General features: G+C 37.6%; 1 protein-coding gene across 3 annotated transcripts; it reads left to right on the top strand.

The window, feature by feature from the left end:
- Positions 1–1,839: 1,839 nt before the first annotated feature.
- Positions 1,840–21,656, top strand: crtc1 (CREB regulated transcription coactivator 1). Of its 3 annotated transcripts, none has more exons than XM_023339766.1 (14): positions 1,840–1,989; positions 5,098–5,214; positions 5,692–5,817; positions 7,292–7,353; positions 7,593–7,687; positions 8,192–8,262; positions 8,346–8,389; positions 8,892–9,115; positions 9,855–10,006; positions 10,101–10,331; positions 11,648–11,734; positions 12,672–12,758; positions 12,835–13,009; positions 14,244–21,656. In XM_023339766.1, the coding sequence occupies exons 1-14, from the start codon at positions 1,864–1,866 to the stop codon at positions 14,453–14,455; spliced, it is 1,809 nt and encodes a 602-aa protein (XP_023195534.1). In that variant the 5' UTR covers positions 1,840–1,863; the 3' UTR covers positions 14,456–21,656. The 3 variants fall into 3 exon arrangements, with proteins under 3 accessions (XP_023195534.1, XP_023195533.1, XP_023195535.1); XM_023339765.1 differs by having other exon boundaries at positions 8,177–8,262; XM_023339767.1 differs by lacking the exon at positions 5,098–5,214 and having other exon boundaries at positions 8,177–8,262.
- Positions 21,657–22,783: the final 1,127 nt, after the last annotated feature.

Here is a 22,783-nt window from a genome sequence, read left to right as displayed (position 1 = left end):
AATTTTTGAAACAATTTACCTTTAAGTCAGTTACTGTAGCTATATCCTAATCAACAAGCTGCATATTAGCATATAATGCTGGCACAAAAACAAGAATAGGATGATTTACAGTTTAAAATATGTTCCACATGATTTTACTCTTTATGTGAATGTCTTTCTGATTTCTGATGTGTTTAATGGAACTGAAACTGTTTCAGATGTTTCTTGTTCTCTCCTAAAATCACACACAACTGCAGACCTCTTGCGGCAGCTACATGAATAATTTATTTGTGTCTTAATACAATGTTTTGCATCGTTTTTTCTCTTTCCTTGAAGCTTGTTCACTTAATTTTTACAGTTTTTCTGCATCCTTTGCACTTTTGTAGCTGTATTTATGAGATATTGTGTTTGTACATGACCTATGTATTTGTTTTTACTTTAAGAAGCAAACCTTTTGTCTTTTTTTCTTTTAGAACTTGACCACCTCCATGATAGTGAGGAGGGTTTTTGTGGAAAAGTGTCTGCTGTCTGCTTGCCTAAGCGTGTCTTTTTCTGCCTGTACCAATCAAAGCACATTATATTGACAAAGTGCAATACAGTGAAAACTGATGTATTCCAGGGGGAATGTACAAGTTTGTGTAGCTTCATGTCAATCCTTTATTAAAGTCAATAATGTTAAAATGTAAACCTTTTGTGTCTGTATTGTTTTTATAAATATGTTTGGACACTTCTCCTGAATTAAAAAAAATAAACTATCACCTATACCTCAGTTTTAGAGAGAAACCAATCTGAAATTTTTGAATGACATTTTGAATATAGGGTAAATATTCTTTTTCATTATGTTAGATTTCTTTTACTTAATTTACAATTTGTTGGTAAATGTGACAATCAAACATTTGCAGTGCTTTGCAAAGAAATTACATCCCTTTCTTTTCATATCATACCTGCTTACAACCACAAACTTGAGTGTATTTAATTGGGATTTTATGTGATAGACCAAAATAAATAGTAAAATGTTTTCACTTTTTTCAGGGTGATTTGAGGTTATACATTTCCTCTAAGCTGCCATTTTTCGCATAAGGTCTGTGGCACACTGAAAATGTTTTTTTTGTTATGTCTTTTAACAGTGACTTTCATCATACCACTGTTCTATGCGAGCTAGATTAGTAGTGTCACCAACAATTATTATGGCAATAAACTATATCAACTTAGCTGTCATCCTGGACCAATCTACTATGTTCCATCATATTAATGATGCTGTTTGTTCACTAATGTAACGGAAGACCCCTCACCCCCACTAACAAGCCTCTGAAGCCTTCACACAGCAGCTGGATTACACTAAGATTGGATTACAAACTAATTAGATTGCTTCTGATTTCAGTTTGCTGCGTTAGATTTTACTTAGGGCTATCAAAATAAGTGACAAAACATTTTTATGTCAGGCTTTACATTTTAGAATCTATGTGTAATTTTCCTTCTTCATCGGTGATTTGCTTCTTTACATAAGTATCACATAAAATTTTAATAAGCCAAAATCACACTTTGATTTAGTAACGTGACAAATGTCACAAAATTTATCACAAATGTATTAATTAGTTTTCACCTGGTCACTTTTTCTGTGTCCAGATTTTATTGTCTTTCCGTGCATATCCATGTTTATTTCCCCCCCTGTATGTTACTATTAATAACGAACATCTAGGGCACACAATTCCCCCTGTGGTGAGTCTTATTTTATCTCAAACTCGGCCTGCCTCTCAGATTCTGCAGGCAGCTGAAGTAGAGAGGGGTAACATCAATAGATGCGTTCGACCGTGCGTCGTGACGACAGTACGAGGGCCTGGTGTCGTGCGTAGCGTAACATTCCATTGAGAAGAAGAGGGAAAGATGGCGTCCTCTAACAATCCGCGCAAATTTAGCGAAAAAATCGCTTTGCATAATCAAAAGCAGGCGGAGGAGACTGCCGCTTTTGAAGAAGTGATGAAGGACTTGAACATCACCAGAGCCGCTCGGGTAAGAACCCCCACCCTCTCACAGGCTGGTCCCAGTTTGTTGCATCGCTGTTTTTGGCAGTTAACGAACACTGCGGTGATGTGTTTGAGCGACTGCTCTCTTTTTGGATAAGGTCCATGTTTTCTTTCTTAGCTGTGTCGGTCTATCATAATCACAACACACTCCCATGTCTGTTGACGGGCGCTACGGATTTTTATTTTGTCGATAAAACATGCGTGGTTTAGTGCACAGTTAATTGGCTCCGCCAGCAGCTTGAGTGCAACGTGCACCTGTTCCCTATGTATGATTTCAGTGGTAAGTGCACGCGTTTCGGCTGCTTCCAGGCGCACACATCACCGCATAATAACATGTTGAGGCTGTTGGCAGGTAAATTAAAGCGGAGCAAACGCGAGTGGGATCTCTGACAGGGTTAAGGCAGCCTTAACTGGCCAATCAGACTCACTGGACGTGGATTCCCTCCCGCCCCCACGTCTACTGTTTCCACCGTGGCACGTTTTAATGCAAACAAAAACACAATTTAAAACGGAAGCTTAGTTAATGTTCTACATGTTTTTGGCTTATCCAGCCACACCCCTGACTGCACTAGCTTTTACAGATTTGTTGAAAGTCAGCAGTGGATCACCATGAAAATGATTTCTCAACTCTCTGATAATATAATAAATAATCCTGCTCTTTAGGTCCCACTGTCCTGACTGTTTTAGGTGTTTCACACCTGGCTCAAATGAATGGGCGTTTAACTGGCTTCCGCAGCGCTTAGTTGCATGTTGAGGAGGTAATCTAATCATTGGAATCAGGTGTGCTGGAACAGAGAGACATCTAAAACATGAAGGACAGTGGGCCCAGAGGAGCAGGATTGAGAAACATTAGAGTATGTCTCACAATTATGTTGGGCCCATGCAGTGTGTGTGTGTGTGTGTGGTGGAAAGACCCCTCACAATGATAAAAAAAAAAAAAAAGAAAACTAAAATAAGGGAGAGCTGTGGTGCAACGACTATACAACTTATCTCAGATTTTGAAAAGGAAGAGAAATAAATCCATATATTTGTTACAACTTATTATCAGGTTTGTTTTTTTTTCTTTCTTCAAGGCTTGTTGCAAATTGTTTTTAACTTTATTTAATGTCTGTTATTGTAATAGAATGCCTGCAAGTGCAGATTTTTTTTTTCCATAAAGTTTTTTTTTTCTTGTTTTCATTATATTTTGAGCATACGTGTCTTATGAAATACTTGATGCATACATAATTGTCAAACCATGCAAAGGTCAGAAACTTTTCTGTGATGCATAAAGGAAATGTTTTAAATATTATAGCTCCTTCTATTATAGCTTAATTGTTGAGATTAAAGTTTATCCAACTGAGTTTGTTAGAATCGGCCTTGTTAAAACACAGATGTTATGTTGTAAAACTCAAAAAAAAAGTTGCATTATTTGGGAAACCCATAAAACTATAACTTTACTCCCTGTTGTGAGGCAATATGCAATCATCATGCACTCAGGATTAAATTGCATCAGTTGTGCAATTATAAACAGAGGGTGGAGTTACTTGTTGATGTTTCATATTTGCAATTTGCATTACATAGCTATTTCTCCCCTTTTAGGAACTATATGAAAATGAGAGCTTTTGTGAACTTGACAGATTAAGCAAACATTCTGGACCGTTTTTTTTTTCTTTTACAGGCTTCAAAATATTGCATCTTTTTCCTGCTTTTGTTCTGCAATGTGGGTAAAAATGTGATTGCTTGTCAGTTGTGGGATAAAAAGAATTGTGTAAGTTTCTACTAATGAGACTTGAGCAAAAAGTGACTTAATTTTTCCTCAAAGAGTAGTGTGCCTTCCAATTATTTTTAATTTCAAATCATGTTTAAAAGGCTGTCATACTATGCTATATTATATAATGTACCGGTAATGTAACTGTACACAAGAAATTCTACCTATTTATTAATAAGCAGTTTACAACCAGGGTGTTCAGTCAGGTTTCCAATAATTTAAGTTCAAATTTAGTAGGTCGCAAGGATCGGTTGAGACCAAAAGTTAACTTCACATGGGTCAGTGGGGGTCAATGCTGAATGTAAGGACATGTCAGAACGCTAGCTATAACTTTTTTTGAAACCTTTAGCATTTTGTGGCAAACCCTCACATTTACTACATTTTAAATGTGAGGACTGTTTTGTTTCAGATAGTTCTGTTTGGATTGGAATAGTTTTTTTTCAAGACTTCTGCTTTGACTTAAAAGATATCTTCAGAAATGTAAATAATTCTTTCTTAAACAGAAAGGCAGTATAAATCAGATGGAGTTTGTTTACTGACACTCCCTTCCTCTGAAGTGAAGCTCTTCAAAATAAGGATTATCTATCGAAATAAAAAAAATTAACTGTCCCTTTAATTGAAAGAGGGAGGCAGGGGCTATGGTAGTAAGTGTTGAGGACATCCAGCATGAGCAGCAGCCAGTTAGTTTTTCTCTGCCCCAAGTCCCAAATGATGAGGGTTAATCATCCAGGAAGCTCCACCAGCATATATTGGATGAATCAATTGACTCATTTCTTCAAGCTGCACTGACGTCAGGAAGTCAGGAAGTGTTTGAGATAATTTTTGTTTCTGTTTGCTGGAAATTAAGCACACTTATTACTATGATACGTGTGTCTAACCCTAAGCCATACTGATATTTCCTAGGAGGGAAACACTCTTCAGTTGTATAGTCTCTGCCTGATTCCCTTGTGTTGCCATTTAGATTTTCTGTCACTGCATTATGTCTGATCATCTGACTCAATTCTTCTGGGTGTACAGGATGTCAGTGTTTTGTTTTTGTTATAGCATACATTACTTTTTATTACTGATATATGCAAGTAATAAATACACAACTGTGACAACTTAAGCTGTCAGTCCAGTGTCATTCAAATCAGCTAGTTTTGTTTGCTTGTCTGTTGTCCATGAAAAAGCCACATTTGCCTGTTTCATCTTGTTACATTTTTTCAGTTTATAAAAGCCCCAAACTCATTAATCTTGCATATTATCATTGTAGACTTGCACGCATTGCCCATTTTTAGCATCTCTTTTGTTTGTGAATCAGATCAATCATTCACTCATGCTTTCATGCAATTTTACTTTGCACAGTTGCAGTTACAGAAGACCCAGTATTTGCAACTAGGGCAGAATCGTGGACAGTACTATGGAGGCTCACTGCCCAATGTCAATCAGATTGGGAATGGCAACATTGACCTGCCTTTTCAGGTGAGCCCCTAGCCTCTCTCAGCAATGGTTTTGTTCTGGATCAGTGTACCCTTGTCAGCTGTTGGTGAATGTTGGACACATACAGGTTTCAGCTGTCTTTCAGATTTGTTGAAAAATACTTTCTGTTCAGACTATCCATTTTTAAAGAGGAGTAAAAGAGTCTGCTGGCTTTTCTTTGGCTGTGACAGCTGTAAGACTATTGGCTGGTTAGAGCTGCATCTTCCACTAGGTTTCATCATACGTCAAAAGTTAAAGAAGAGCTTGTCTTAGTTTTTTTTCCTTCCCCATAATTGAGAATTGGTTCCTAAATTTTAAAGTATACCATTGCTTGTCATGGCTTTTCATCTTTAATTACATTTGCCAACTTGGCTTGCCCATCTTAAAGTGAACATGTTTAGCACCATTTATTCCAATGCGAAGATTTGCTCTGTTTGAAAGGACTCCTCTCATCTCGTTTACCTGGTGTGTCCACCTTAGAACTCTGTGCTGGACACCAGTCGGACAAGCAGGCACCATGGACTCGTGGACCGTGTTTACCGCGATCGTAACCGCATCACGTCTCCTCACCGTCGCCCACTTTCAGTGGACAAACACGGTCGCCAAATATCCTTTATATGGCATCGTCCCATGTGGCGATCAGACTTGGAAGTTACTTTGTCTCACCTTCCTAATCTGTCTTATTTATCCATGATTTGGACTTTCAGTCAAATGCAGTGTTAATTTAAAAAAAAAATTCAGTTTATTTTCTGAAGTGAATTAAATGAAAATTAGTTGATTGAATATGTTTAGCAAAGTTTTCACTTCCTTGTGCAGGTACAACTGCAAAGAATAGAATATGAAAATGTCAAATTAAATAATTAATTCAAAAAGTGTAAATTATTATGTATATTACAAACAGAGGAATTTATTTAAAGATCATATTTCTGGGTTTTTTGTCATTATTAGGACTTAGAGCTAATGAAAACCCAAAAGTCAGTTTGAAAAAAAAATATGTATATGTATATATATATATATATATATATATATATATATATATATATATATATATATATATATATATATATATATATATATATATATTAATACTGAAATTCAAAGACTTGACAGTTTTTAACAACAAAAGGTTGCTGACTGTGCAGTGTACCTTATCCAAACATATTATTACAAGGTTCATTGGAAGGAAAACATGTAGCCAGAGTTAGTTTCAAAGGCTAGAACACAGACACATCAAGAACATGAATTGCAAGTTTCTCATTTATTTACATGCTGTCATACCTTGACTAAGGAGAAACAGGACATTTATGTTGTTGAGTATCCAAAGTCCTTTTTTCAGATGAAACCACATTTTGCATTTCATATGGTAATTAAGGTCACAGAGTTTGAAGGATTGTGATCATCTGAAAGTTCCTTTAGATGATTGGCTTTGAAACTGACCCACCAATATTTTGACTCTTATCCACCTCTGGAAGTTGCAGTCACTATGTTGTTTTGGATAGAATGGCATTGTGTAACTAGTGAGACAGATGTACAAAGCAAAGATGGCAGCATGTGTTCATGATGGAGACATTGTATCATCTTCCCTTCCGTCTGATCTGAAAAATATATTAATAAGCAGAATTTGATTGTGTTTAAAAAATTGTGATTATTTTTTCTGGGATTGGGAATTGCATCAAAGAACTCAGCTGTGGAGAAATCCTCCATATGCTACTGAAAGCTGTAAGACACCCATTTGATTTTCTAATTGAGTGTATATTTAATTCAGTAACATTTCTGTGTTAAAAGTCTGTTTTTATTTTATATTTTCCTAGTTATGTTGATTTGAAGATCAATAAATTAATGATTTATTTTTTGTATATCCACTGATAACCATCTGTTAAGTTATACATATTGGTATATTACATTTTAACGGAGTTATTCTGACGCATGTTTTCCATTTTTAGTTTAGAGATTTGATCTCCCTATAGGATTTGTCCAGGATTATTTATTCATAATGCTTTAGGCACAAAGGGATGAACTAAAGCCTATGTCTGATTGATTCTTCTATTTTTCCTCAATTATTAGCCTTGACTAGATTTACATTGACAGCTGTCCCTACAGTTCAGTTTACCTCTCCCCACCGCCAGACACAAGCTGGAGAAGGTAAGTTTCTTCGCTTGTCCGTTTGCAAGAGGTTGGAACTACCCAGTCAGAAACAGTTATTTTTATGCCTTTAATTAGAGTAGAAATTACTCACAAGGATGGACCACAGATTGGGCAACCTGGTGGCAAATAAAGTTCAGTAATGAGGGCTGTAACCCAGTGATGGATATGGTGTTTAACAGTTGGCCCTCTTCCAGTGTTGGGATTCTGCTGACGTCTCATCTTTCTGTCACATACAGGACAAATTCGGATTCGGCCTTACACCAGAGCGCCATGAACCCGAAGCCCCAGGAGGTGTTTTCAGGAGGATCGCAGGAGCTGCAGCCTAAACGAGGTGAGGGAGGATCCAGTGACAAAGACACAGAGAATCTTTAATTTATTCATGAGCAACGTGCTAATCCAAGCTGCAAACCTCTGAAGACACAAAAGAGCTGGTGTCAGAGAGAGGCAGATGTAGACGCGTGGTAAAATATTTAAAGTGCAAATGGAAGCTGATCTACCGAGAAGTGTTTCTGTTTGACTTTGTACTCTGCCGGCTATAGAAATTTCTGAATGAAGCTGATTCAGGGCAACCTACAGAGCAAAATCAATCATTAACTGACTCTTTATCGATCACGTCTTTTTATGTGTAAAGTTCTAATACAATGGAGCCAAGATTAGCTGGCCTCCGTTCAGTGTCTGGTGGTCACCTGTACTATTTTTAGAAATGTGGGAATCTGGTGCACAGCAGTACTATTTTCTGCATGGCGGCTTGGGATATTGATGACTAATTTCTTTCAGTAAGGCTTCAGTAAGAAAAAAGTGTTCTGTTTTTGTGTAATAGTGCTGCTGCTTACAGTGCCTGGGACGGAAAATTCAGAGTCGGATGCAGACAAGGATGTACAGAAGCAGCTGTGGGATGACAAGAAGGTACCAGTGGGACAGTGAGGGATTGTAAAGTGAACTCATGTGGTGAATTAATCATGACTCTTTTTTGTTTTGTTTTTTATTAGGATGATGCATCTCAGCCTAATACCTGTGATGTGCCAGGAATCAAGTGAGTATTACTATTTTGATTTTCCAAACCTCTGCTTCTTTTGTAACTTTCATTGAAAAATGCTTAATTTTTTCTTATTATGACCATCATTACATAAGTGGAAGTAGATTTCTAATTGGACAATGCTTTGCTAAATGTAATGAAGCTGTAGACCAACCATATAATTAAAGCTTCAATGTAATTTGATGTTTTTCTACATCAGAGAATTAAATTGTATATATATAAGATAAACTTTTTCTAATGTTCTATATTTATTTTTGTCCCTTCTAAGTTCTCAGAGAGGCCAAGATAGAAATTACCAACTGCTGTTATTAAGAGTTATAATAATTTGAGGGCTTTGTTTTCGTATTGCACATCTGAAATACTTTATAGAGTCTAGATATCTGTCACATTATTGATTCACTCATCAGCAGTTAGAATTATTAAAGCAAGTTATCCAAAAACATTTTTTGGTGCTGTTTTTGTGTTTCACGTCACTAACCAACTGGTTGTCTTTTTCCAGTATATTCCCGTCACCAGACCAGGAATTAAGCCCGTCTGTGGTCCCAGCTGCTCACAACACTGGTGGTTCGCTGCCGGATCTGACTAACATCCAGTTCCCTCCTCCGCTGTCCACACCACTTGACCCCGAGGACACCGTGTCCTTCCCCTCACTCAGCTCAGCCAACAGCACGGGCAGCCTGACCACCAACCTCACCCACCTGGGCATCAGTGCTGCAAGTCATGGTAGGAGCTCTTCCATGTACCAAAAGTAGGACGATGGAGGAGGAAGTAAAAAAAACATTTTTTACTCCCAATTAAGAAAGTAGGTTGGTTTAGCCAGCATCTTGAGCTGCATTTTTTAGCCTGTTTATTTTTTAATCAAAATAATTTTACTATGTAACAGGAAATTTATATTTACAATAACAGAAAAGTAATCTCTAACTCAAGGCACATTACAACCCAGATGATTTTAGAATAGGTTTGTTGTGTATCTATCTGTCTGCAGAAAACATTAAACACAGCTTTGTGTTAGATGCTGCTTTCCTTTTGGTCTACTGTTTATCCCAGTGGGCTGCTGCCTGCCTCTCATTATGTACTAAAATCTCATTCTCTCAGAGCTCATGAGTATTTTGGACAGACAACAGTTACTCACTACATCTTGTTCTGGTCACCAGCTGGCTGTTTATTTTCTGCGAAATTCTCATTTAAAATTAGTTTCCCGCATATTCGTTATCCTCTTTGCTTTGGACGGCAACAACGTTCACTTGCTTGTTTTTGACACATGACATAGGTGAATAAATGTGGTCTGTGGTGAGAGCAGGCTGTATGTGTGTTGCCTGTAATAAAAGTTGAGCTTTAAGAAACAGTATATTAAACGATTTCTATGATTTCTTAGCTGATTCTCATGTTTGAATGCTTAGTAATCTGACTTTCCTCTAACAAAACCCAGTGACTTGTGCATGTGTGACTCTTCTGTTGCCAGGGATCACCGCGCCCTCTCAGCCGTCCATGACTGTAACGGGCCAGCGCAGGCAGCCACCTGTGGTGCCACTTACTCTCACCTCTGACCTCCACCTCCAACAGTCCCCACAGCAGCTCTCACCCACGCTCTCCTCACCTGTTAATATTACACAGGTAAATGTCTGGCATCAGGCTTCACTTGTTTTTTTTTCTTGTTGTTCAAGGTGAAACACTGTAATTGTGAGTGTGTGTGTGCTCTTGTCTTTAGGCTTTGCAAACAGAAACATTAACTTTGGAACAGCAGCTTTCCCAGTATCCCCTGTTCAACCAGCTGACGCCTCAGGCCCAGGCTCAGCTACTCAGTGACCTCCAGAAACAGCCGGCGCTGCCACAGGGCATCCAGCTCATCGCTCTGCCCACTCTGGCCTCGTCTGGGACAGCCACTGCAAGCAGTCCCTCCCCGGACAGCCAAACCACCGCCAGCATGAGCATCAGCTCGGTAAGAAACACGCAATTCAGTCAGTAAAATGAAGGCAGGGTCACAGCTTTGTGGAAATGTTTCCTAATATTGTCATGATTACCACTTTGTTGGTATGCTCAATATATAAATCTTTTGAAAACATGACATGATCCTTTTTACTTACGTAGACTTGCTGCTATTGTGTAGACATACAAAATGAACTCCCTACCAAAATTTTCTCACTTCTTATGCAGAGGCTGATGATAAAACTCGTTGTTTTGTCCACTGTACAGTCATAGTGAAAGGCTTTGGTAGTGACACAGATGATATTCTGTGGTAACATTTTATGGTCAACTGAAAAAACAACTACAAACATATGACTTCTAAAAACTTTTATATTAAATTTATGCAGATAGTCGGTATGTGGAGTTTTGATGCCTTTTCATAACTTAATTTATTCTGGCATCCTGGATGTCCTCTACACTGTTAAATCTTGACTATTGGTGCTCGGAGTTGATCACAGTTTGTTTGGCTCCTGCTTATCCAGGAGCCAACTTTATATAACTGACTATAGTTTTTTTTAATTCCAACATGATTTTTTTTAACCCCCTCCATCAACTATTTTTCCTTGTGCTGAATGTACTCAAAGCACCAAATTGTTCCTGCATTGTTGGACAAAGTAGCTCTTGGAATCTTTTTTTACTCTATCATTATTTATGGCAGTGTTCTTGTTCAGAGCTGTGAGTAAGCCCTCTTCCTGGGATGATGGACATTTAATCACAGAAGGTACCTTTTCAGCAGCCTTCTACTGTCCATCTCTAAACCTCCTGCAGAACTTAGCTGTCTCTCCGTGATATCTTTTTTTAGACACAAGTATCTTCTTTTCTGCCCCAAAGTCTCTTTGTGCATGCAGATACACTCTCACTCACCTGCTGCTGATGTTGAACAAGCTCTGCACTAGTAACTTGATTCTGTAGAAGAACTGATCAGGAAAAACTGTCACTGAAACCTCGTGAAATTGTTCTGTCCTATTTAACTTCTTACCTTGAAGTTCTCAGTGGTCCAGAAAATGTTGTGCATGCTTTTCTCCAGGAGTAACACAAGAAAACAATGTCAATGTCAGTACCACTTGATACCACATAGCATCAAGTGGTAACACAGTTTGATACCATGTTAAAATCCAACAAATCACTAGGTAATATAATAATAAAGATGCAACATTTGCAAAACATAGCATATATGTCACTGCCAAACTTTAATCTGCAACTGTACACATTTTGATCTTATTGCTAAAGATGTGTGTGTTTGTGCCAGACATGAAGCTTAGTGTTAGCTAACCCTCTTCCCTCCAACAGTATCGCAATCAGACTGGCTCACCAGCCACTCAGTCTCCAACCTCCCCAGTCTCCAATCAAGGCTTCTCCCCTGGAGGCTCGCCTCAAGTAAGGGCCCACCCTCCGAGCTCGCTGCTGTCTGGGGAAGGGCTTTGCTTCTGGGGGAAAGCTAACTGTTCATAGCCAGGCTGCTTTTCATTCTGTGTGTTTGCACCACTCATGGTGTCAGCAGCTGCATTACTCATCTCCTCATCTCCACTGTCACTGTGTGCATGACAACATGTTGGTTTTCTCAGTGTGAACCACAATGGGATGCTCCTTGTATAATAAAATATTTTTCTGGAGAAAGTGCTTTTTTTTTTAACAACTCAGTTTATGAATTTTAAATCTTCTTTTCTGTGCATAAAGAGACATTTTTGCATATTTTTTTTACTATACAATTGTGGGTAAATTAATTGTGGATAAATCAGTGAAAGTTCAGGTCAAAATTCCTCAGATTCTAATCATTCATGGACTGCGCTCTCTTTGGCTAAGATGATGCTTAACCAGGGACTCTACCACATAAGAAAGCAAATCCCACACTGTTGATAATGTGCTCTATGAGGCATTTGTTTTTTTTTAAGATTATTTAAGGAAAGTTTCAACTCTTTTTTTTTAACCTCTGTAAATCCAATTTGACCGCTCTGTCATGCTGGATTTTACCTCTTGTTTTTTTTCTTCTTAAATTGCCAGGGTTTGTTGTCTTGGTGTTTATTATACAACCACCAAGGCCTCTCTTTAATAAACTGAATTGTGATTCTTTTCTAACGGGGCTACAGCAGCCAACATTCACTCTTTCATAGGCTTGTGTTAGTCCTGGTAATGAGAACCACTTGCTTATATTTCCTGCTCTGCTGGACAGCTGTGTGATGTGATGTCTTGCTTGGTTTTCCTTGTTACTCCATCACTAAAATATGGCCTTATTAAATTGGATGACTTTTTGTGTTTATTAGAGAAACTTGCATTCTATTTTCTGATTTTAATTCATATTTCCTTTCCTCTGCAGCACATTCCTGTGGTGGGCAGTATATTTGGCGACTCCTTCTATGATCAGCAGCTGGCATCGAGGCAGACCAATGCACTCTCTCACCAGGTAACCAAGACTACCAGTAACCAAGGACAGAACGTTGTCCTGACTCTGCTCTGCCTCACAAATCTGTGCTTTTCAGCTTGAGCAGTTCAACATGATTGAAAGTCCCATCAGCTCGTCCAGCCTTTTCAGCCAATGCTCCACCCTCAACTACACGCAGGCGGCCATGATGGGCCTCACCGGCAGCAGCTTACAGGACTCGCAGCAACTCAACTACAGTAGCCATGGCAACATCCCCAACATCATTCTAACAGGTAGCAGCACCACCACCCATCCATACATTGTCCTTCACCCATCCAAATCTGGGCAGCAGAAGGAAAACCCAGCTCATGCTGGAAATGCACTTTCAGAAAGTGCATTTCCAGGTAAAAAGATGGGAATACAGTTGAGAGCAGATATTTACATATACTATAAAATACAACCCACAACTATTTCTCTCCCACTATCCATTATTAAATCAGACTGAACTTTGCCTGTTTGAGGTCAGTTAGGATTACCAAAACTATTTATATTTACTACATACGAGAGCTAGGAGATTTTTTTTAAGCTCTAAATAAATGCTTTTCATATCCGTCTACAACGTCTCACAACAGTTTGCAGGAATTTTGGTCCACTCGTCTTGACAGAACTCTTGTAACTGAGTCAGGTTTGAGCCGTCATGCTCAAACATACTTTTTCAGCTCTTCCTTAAACATTTTCTTTGTGATATCAATCAGGGCTTTGTGATGGCCCCTCCAAAAATACTGAGCTTGTTTCACTTGTGCAAATTTGGTGATGGGCTTAAGGCCTCCACAAACTTGGGCACACTTTACAATGCAGAGCACACATCTACCGTACACATCTGCTCAAAGGTTTATTTTCATGTCCATGTGCTCTTTGTTGCACAATAAACTGCTTGGGAGGAAACAGGTGTTCACACTGAACTGTTTTGTATGTTACGTCAAGCTGATAAGGTTGAGAGTCAGTCCAACCAGTTGCAAGGACGCACATCAGACAGACTCCCACTTTGTGCCACTAACAGGCATGTGGTGGGTGCTTTTTATTGAGAAGAAACACGGCTAGGTGCCCAACTAGCTGGTGTGGTGAGTGGTGCTGGAAAGATTTGAAGACTTAGCTTGAAAATTATTGGAAAGTGCTTGAATTCTACTGTGGGAGAATTCAAGATTTTTGGATTGGGGGAAATAAAGAAATCTGTTATGAGAAATATAGGCAATCGGTACACCTGACTAATAAATCTCAACTGTCTGCAGTCGGTGTGTGCAGAGTCCACTAATAGAAAATGCCGAACGCCCAAGTATGTGGGGGGTCTTCAGGGTTATTGATCAATTGGAAGACCCATTTGTGTTGAGATGTTTGAATATTTAAATAATTCAAGATGCCATCTGATCATGATGCCATCTGTTTTTTAAAATGTATCCGTCCCATTGGTAGCTAAATGACTGCTTTGTGTTGAAGCTGTCTGCGTTTCTCTGCTGTCACCTTTCTTAGTCACAGGTGAGTCTCCGCCCAGCCTCTCTAAAGAGCTGACCAACTCTCTGGCGGGTGTTGGTGATGTCAGCTTCGATGCCGACTCCCAGTTCCCCCTGGATGAGCTGAAGATAGATCCACTCACACTGGACGGACTGCACATGCTCAATGACCCCGACATGGTGCTCGCTGACCCCGCCACAGAGGACACGTTCAGGATGGACAGGCTGTAGCGAGGCTGTGTTGGAGCAAAGAGGGAAAAACAAAAACACTAACGTGAGTGAAGAGAAACAAAGGGCAGGATGAACCCTCTCTCGTTGCATGGCCGTCCAGCTGTATAACTCTTTGAAAGATGCGCCACCAAAAAACACAATGGGGAAAAAGTCGTCCATTGGCTTGCAACGGGAATGGCCTCGCTGTTGTTTTGATAAAGATTGGTTGCTCGGCGCTTTTGCTAGCCTACTCTTGTTTACAGTGCCCCATTACATGCCACATATATTTAAAAAATGCACATTATAGCCATTTTCTTTTCATATCCACATTCATTTTAATCTTTTTTGCTTGTAGCAGGAAGCTGCTAATTTATTGGGTAAAATAATTGTTTTGGCTATGTATAAAAGAGGAGAAAAATAAACAACATAGCCGGTTTACTTACTACCCTTCAATGAAACAAGTTCTCCTACCATAGCATGATGACTTTCTTTTTGACACTCAAAGCTTTATTTTTGACAACCAAATGTTATTTTCATCTTGTACATGTTTTTATGCTTTGTGTATTTATGTTTTATTTATTTATTTATTTATTTGGTCAAAGGGTTGATATTTTATAACTTAAATTTGATGCCAAAATGTCTGTAGGTGGAGTGTAAAATTTCACTGATGTAATTAATTACAAACACGTAAATGTTTTTTTTATTATTATTTTAAGCTTTTACTTGGGAAACGAAGGAGTGCAAAACCTCCCCATAGTTGCTCTTTTGGTGTTAGTTGTGCCATTATTTAATATTGTGCTGCAGTCCAACAAGCAAATCTAGAAATCAGTTCTAAGCACCACTTCAGGTGGACTTTACTGGGATTACCACTCATCAGGAATTTCAATTTAACCAAAACTAAAGAAAAGTTCATCAGAATTCATTCTCAGCAAGAAAAAAGCCATTATATACACTATATTGCCAAAAGTATTCACTTAGCCATCCAAACAATTTATTTCATCTGTTCCAATCACTTCTGGGGCCATGTGTGTATACAATCCCTTATTTAGGCATGCAGGACACTTCTACAGACATTGGGGAAATATCCAATTTGTCATTCTCAGGAGCTATGAGTTGTGGCTTTATAGAAAATCACCTGAATAATATGTCCAGTTGTGACCACTTTGCTGACCACTAAATATTCCTCTCAACTTGTAGCAGTATTACAAAAGTGGAAGTAGCTCAGCCAGAAGTGGTAGGTCAAATAAAAGGTGCACTGCATTCAGAAATCACCAACTTCAAATCCTTCAGATTAGCTCAGTTCCTAGAACACTTCATGAAAAAGGTTTTAATGGCTGAGCAGCTACATCCTTCCCATATATCATCAAGTGTAACATACAGAATCAGAAGCTTTGCTGTCTGAATCTGGCAGTTTGTGTCAGGTGTAAAGTTTGGTGAAGAGTTGATACTCTTAGTTCCAGTGAAAGAGCTTGAAGCACTTCAGGATACGGAAGTGATTTACTTTCCATTAGCAAACACTACTCTTAATTTTAGTTTATAGTTGCGGGCACTTCATGTAACATTGATTTTAGACACTTTCAAGTTTGTTTTGTAAAATAAAAATGTTTCTACCACAGCTTACTACTGTTGACAGCAGCCATGTTGAAACTGGAAGTCAACTTTACAAATCTCTTTGAGTGGGAAGTGTGTCTTCAGGGGGCATTGACGTTGATTTTTCAGACTGGGAAGTCAGAATTTCCGAGTTCTGACTACAAATGGAACACACCATTATCGTCCAGCAACAGTGTCTGGTCTCACAAATAGACTTTTGAAAGATTCACATGAACACACTCCTAAACCTTGTGGAAATCCTTCCCCTAAGAATCACAGCCAATAGAGCTGCAAAAGGCAGGCTGACAAAATAAACCCTGTGAATGAACTATGGGATGTCGCTCAAGGTCATATATATATATTAAGAGCCAAACAAGGAAATACTGATGGCAATGTAGTTTATATTTAAGCTGAGAAGTTCACTTGAAAAATAACACATTTGTTTTTAAACCAGAGAACATTCAAATCTGAATATTTTTCAGTCACTGTGAAATCACCTGATTTTGCCTTACAGTAATATTCTGCTGTTCTACTTCAGTGTTTTATGTGACGACGTATTTTCCTAACTGAATATTTGACCTTTTCTTGTATTTGAGACAAACTTTGGTCATTCAGTAATCTTTGTGGTTATGTAAAGTGTAAACAAATCGATGTACTGTATTTTGTAGCTGTACACTTGATAGCCAAATTGTCTTTTTGTTTTTTACGTGGGACAAAAGGAAAACAGGAGGGAAACAAAATGTCCAAGAAATGATGTAAAGAGTGCAATTATGGGGAGGCTTTATGCTCCTTTACAGGGGGTCTCTAACAAAAACGCAACTAAAGTTAGATACAGAGAGACGAATCCGAAGTCAAGTGAAGTGTTTTAAGATGCACTGTAAGATTTTTAAGAAACTTCTCTTGAAGAATGTTTATATCCTCTGTTTAGATGAGGTGCATAAAAGCTAGCTTAAGATCTCTTTAAGATTAACGCTTAAGTGTAATTATGTAAAATGTGCAATGTTTCAAAAACTCAAATCTGCCTTGTTCGTTCAGTCTCAGAAGCAGCAGAAATGGCTTCAGAAACAAACACTTCACAAATCTTTCTAGCCAAACCGTTCACATTGTCATCTGCAATGAGTTCTGATCTTTGTTGCCAAAATGTTTCCAGTTGTACGGCTGATGTTGACAACACTACCTTCGCATTCAGTGCCAACTGGTCCGCCTCAGCCTTTTTGTCAGAGTTTCCCTGAAAGGCTTCTGTAGATTTTTGGGATCATTTTTGGCTAACTTTAATGTTCAGGTGTAAATGTGTTGAAATTTTTACGGACTGTCTAAACACACCCAAGATGGGAATTACACCTGGGCGGGTTGTGTGGTTTAAAGCGTTCATTGTGTCCAGTAGACAGCTCCATCAGCAGTTTTGTTTGCCTTCAACACACCCTGACTCCTATGCAAATGAGATGACAAAAAAATCTATGGAACTTAAAGGAAAAATCCAACTTTTTCCATATGCTCAGCTGGATTTATTCTTCTGAAGCAGAACATTGGAGGTGTTTTTACTTAAATATGCATGAAACTCCTCTGAAAGCTTTGACAGACATGGTCATTGTGAGCTGCTTTTTGTAAAAAAAAACAAAAAAAAACAACCTAATTGTAAAGGCTTTCACTGAAAACTTTATTTGGCCCAATTTCAGCCAAAAATCTATTGGTTGTACTTTGTAAAATATGACAAAAAAGGCTAGTTTTGATGTTTGAGTGCAGAACGGGAAAGTTTTGGTGGCGGTATGACAATCAAAGACCAAAATTGTGTTTTGAAATGTTGACGTAAGAGAAAAGTTTCTACGCTGAAGCATAAATCCAGCTTTAAATTAATGCTTGATGTTGACTTCTTCTTTTTCGAAATGCTTATGTTTTGTGGACAGTAGGGTTACTCAGTTATGAAAAAAAAATCATGATTATAACAATTATTTGAGTTTGACCACATTTTTTGCACAAGCTTTAGCTCAAAAGTTTTATATATTTTTCTGAATTTTATATTTTGCATAGTAGCCAATCTTTTTTTCACCTAAGACATGTCTAATCAAATGATTGATATATATGATTGGGATATATGTATCCCAATCAGAAATGTCTTTAAATTTTAGTGAACAACAGCTAAACCTGACTATTCACTAACAGACAGGTGGCTGCAGCGACAAATACTGTCTCTATCATGTTCTTCAATTGCTAACATTGTTGCAGAGATTTAAAAACCATGTACTTCCATGATGTTCCAGTTTTAAAATTGATTTTTTTTTTGGAAATCAGGAACACTAGAATATATGACAGTAAAATAAATTATCTTTTGTGTGATTGTTTGGAGCCAAGATTGAATTACTAATTTGATTAATTGTACGTCCTCACTGGACAGAGCACTTATCTCTGCTCAGTAAGCTGATATCCAAGTTTAGCTGCCAGCTGTTATTTATGATTAAACTTAAGACATAGTTACCTAGAAACAACTCCATCACCAATGTTGGATTTTTTCTTTAAGCCTAGACATTTTGTGCAGATGTTCTGTTTCCAAAGGTTTGCGTACATAAGACTTTGCTGTTGTGATGCCAGTGATTGGAGCTTCACCCCAGTCCCTCATCCAGCTGCAGTCATTCAAATGGACTTTGTACATAAAGCTGCAACAAAATGCATGACTAAACGGACAGTCCAGACCTCTAAACGAAGGCCTTCCATAGCTCTGCAGGTTTGATTTGTGTAACATTATGCTAACACAAACCGTCTAAAGGGATGCATGTTATGAGTTTCTTCCTGTGCAACAGTAAACTCCTGTTAAGTGACTCTGTTACCTCCATTTCTGTATGATGCTACTTCACGAATGATACAAGAATGTAACTTCTGTGGCAGTGTTGTGGGTTTAGCCCAATGAGCTGATGTTTGGAGTGTTTGGTTCTGTCCCAGCAAGTCAAGGCTCCCCTCACCCCATGAAGAAACTGACTGTTGCTTGTACCGCTCTCTCTTCACACTGTAGCATCTCTCTGCAGTCGATTGTGAAAGACCCTTTTTCAAACAAATAGGAGATGCCGCCCTGTAAATGTTCCAGATTGGCACGTGCTCTGATTGTTTGCATTTGTGGACCTCTGAAGCATCTACATTATGCAGTCAGCTGCATGACATGATTGACACATTTAGCAGGTTCTTATCCCATGCTATGTACTGGATCTTAATCTTGCTATGCTAAAGTGGAGCGTGTTTTAAGACATGTTTATTTGTTTTCTGATGTTGCCTACCATGTTTGGTTCTGGGCTGGATAAAGTGAACTGTTTCTGTTACTGTGCAATGTTTTAGTCCACTAGTTGCTTCGCACTTTAACTGTGACTCCCTGATGTTTGAGCTGGGACTGTTCAGCCCGATGTGAATGCTGACAGTTTCATAGCAGAGATATTTTAATGTAAAAGAAAAAGATGGATTCTCTATTTTCTTTTGGGAACTACACTTTGGCTTGTCCTGTTTGCTTTTTTCTCTGTTTTTGTTTGAAGCTGTTAAAACTTTTAGAAGATGCAAAATCAGAAAGGGCTTATTCCGGTGCAGCTTACATTCTAATGTTGGAACTGAACAAAGGATATTGCTTTTGTGTTTCCGTGCTTCTATGTTCCCCTGTTTTATAAACTAAATCTGACACGTGTAAAAATACGTGTTGAGGAACATGCTTTAAATTAAAAATTGTACAGAACTGAAAGGAGACCTGAAATTGATCACTATCTCTTAATTCTTCACAGATTTTGTTGAGGGAGATGTTGGATTAAGCACCTTCTCTTGTATTTTCAGGGTTCCTACAGTCTGGAAAAGTATCGAAAAATAAATTGGAATATTTCTGCATTTACAAACTGTCTCTTAGAACTTTCAAAATACGTCCATACATTTATCTGTATGTCTGTGTGTCTATCTGTTTTTCCTTCCTTATGGAAGAAATATAGTGTCATCAAAATACTTTTTTTGGATGTTGAATTTATAACAGACTTTTTATTCTGTTCAGTTATGAATATGATTATTTTTTTTATATTTTACTTTAAATTCACCAGTAACAATTAACCCTAAGAATTTTGCTTGTTAGGCTCATTTGATCACATGATATAAGTACATTGATTGGCTAAAAGTTGCTCAATAAAAGCTGTTGATTGCTTTGGCTTGGGTCACCAAAAGGTCACTACATTTACAGGCAAATTTAAAGTAAAAGAAAAATTTGCGTACGTAGTTGCACAGAATAAGAATATTGTAATTTAAAGTTGATGTCTAAAATACGTCCGATTCTAATGAGACTATATTTCTTACACATCACACATCTCCGTTACTCTTTTTGTATGTTATATATTGGACGTGTAACTTGACCTCTGTAGAAATACCTTATATAAGTATATAGTGTATCTCAATGTTCTGTGTTTTAATATGAGCCAAAAAAGATTAATTGATATTAAACATTTTGATCTGAAAAACATGCAGGAAACCTGATTTTTACTATGTATATAAGATTAGGATTAAACTTCCAGGGATTGTGTTTTCCCTTCAAACATATGATGATGCAAAAGCCAACCAAACCTAAACTTGCGAAATGATGAGACATGCTAAAAGTTTGACTTTTTTTCACCAGGCATGTTTGGATTTTGAATATTTGTACACTTTTAAGATAAAACTTGGTGAATTCAATTCTCTCATTGCATCTGCCTGAGGTCTGGTTGACCAGAATATTGAGCTGGGGAACATAGAACAATGGAAACATAAATGTGATCTATTGTACCTCGGTTTTTATGTTTCAATACTTCAAAAAAGAAAAAAACCCCAAAAAACCTTGGAGTAAATTCAAGAGTTCCAGCTCCTACTGGGACTTTCCCTTGCTTCCTTATTTACTTGTAATCTCAAAATCATTACACTCAAACAGCTTGTATTTGCATCTACACAAACTGTTACTAAGTGTACTATATGCTGTTACAATGCTTCACAGAAGTAGCTTGGACTGTAAAGTAATGGTTGTTCAGTTTGTCTTACATCTGGACATATGAAACATTACGGGGCAGATAGATTCATACAGGAGACACTAGTGTGGCATTAGTTATCAGCAAATGCAGCACTAGGACTTGATGTCAGATTTGGCAGCTTGTTAACTTTATTTAAGAGGTACAAAAAGTCTCTTAGAGTAAAAGCAAGATTAGAATTGAAGATGAAAGCTTTTACCTGACTTGTTTTTGTTTTGTTTTTTACCTCTACACATCTTAAATTTTACTTTAGACTCTTGTTTTAGACAAACTCGTATTACGCTGCAGCACAACAATCAGGTTGTGTTTAAAGAACATTGAAGATGGATTATGTATTTTGTCTGTAAAAGAGAAAATGTGTCCAAGATTTGCTGCTCAGTCAGAAAATTATGTCCCTTTAATAACCAGGGGTTACTTTTCATTGAAATCTATATGACAGGATCTAGAAATACAGTTTTATGTTCCACTTTAAGCTTATCGTGAGAATAGCATTATATCACTGTTGTCCTGTAAGTTGTAGTGAGACCTGTAGGTATTTATTTGTTGCCATGTGATTCTCTTTTATGTGACCATTTGTTTTTATAAAGCTGAAAGAAAACCCTTGATTAAATTGAATGTGAAGGACAGAATTTTTCTCTGCATATAGTCTTGATTTTCAAAAAATACTCATTCGGGACATAAAGAAAAGTTTTATTTCTTAACATCACAGCGTGTTGCTGTAGACATGCATGATGTTTCAGTCCTCTTGTAAAAGTGTTTTGGCTATTGTTTCTATTTTGTAACTTGTAAATGCAAATTTAAAAGATTATTTTGGATATGTGCATGCTTGTGAAATGTTCAGAATGTTGATTTCCACTAAAAGCTGTTGAGTTTGGAACAAAAAAAGGTCATGTCTGTTACTTAAAACTAAATATACTGGCCTTTTGAGGAGTAGGTATTTTAAAAACGTTTAGACATATCTAATTTTAGTTAAAGTTTAGCTTGTTTATAATTAAAAAAAGGTGAAGCTATATTTAACATTTTAAACATTACTTATGTAATTATATGTTATGCTTCCAATGTAAAGCTAAATTGGCACTGAAGTTTGTGAATGCCTCTGAGGCTCAGCAGACAAATACTGAAAGTATTTTTGGGAAACGCAAAAGGTTATTGGAAAGTAAAATGTTGCGTAATTTTGTGTTAAACAGGGAAAGAACGGACATTTACAAGAAATGAAAGCATTTGTATAACAGTTGTGGGAGGCTGGGTTAACTTTCTGAACTGCTATTTACTATAAAGCAATGCACCTTTATTATACTGTGCAGTTGCAGTGCATCAACTACTTTTACATTTAACGCCTGACAACTCTCAGAGGTTCTGCAAACAGTTTTTTTTTAAAGCACCCAAATCCTAATTTAAAATCTAAACATTCTGGATTTCTAAAATACCCAAAGAAACTTTACAAAATTGCCACTGTTGCCACACCTTTTTTTTTTTTTTTTTTTTTTTTGGAATTACTTAGGAAAACAAAAATGTAGCCATCCTGCAATCTGCATTTTAATCACACAGTTTAATGGTGCTAATAGTCTGCAGGTCAAAATCAATTCTTGCAGGTTTAATTGAGCTGTTGCAGCTGTGTGATTACCTTTAGAGATGGACAAAACAAAATACCTATCAGCTAAAATGATATAGAAGATTTTAAGAGAAAGTAATGTGACAAATGGCGCTTTTCTTTGTCAACTGTGTCTAATTTTTCTAACAAGCCCAAGCAGAAATG

This window comes from Xiphophorus maculatus, chromosome 9 (assembly GCF_002775205.1).
Source record: "Xiphophorus maculatus strain JP 163 A chromosome 9, X_maculatus-5.0-male, whole genome shotgun sequence".
NCBI classification, from domain to species: Eukaryota; Metazoa; Chordata; class Actinopteri; order Cyprinodontiformes; family Poeciliidae; genus Xiphophorus; species Xiphophorus maculatus.
Note: the sequence above shows the minus strand (reverse complement) of the source record. Positions and strands in the feature narration are given on the sequence as shown.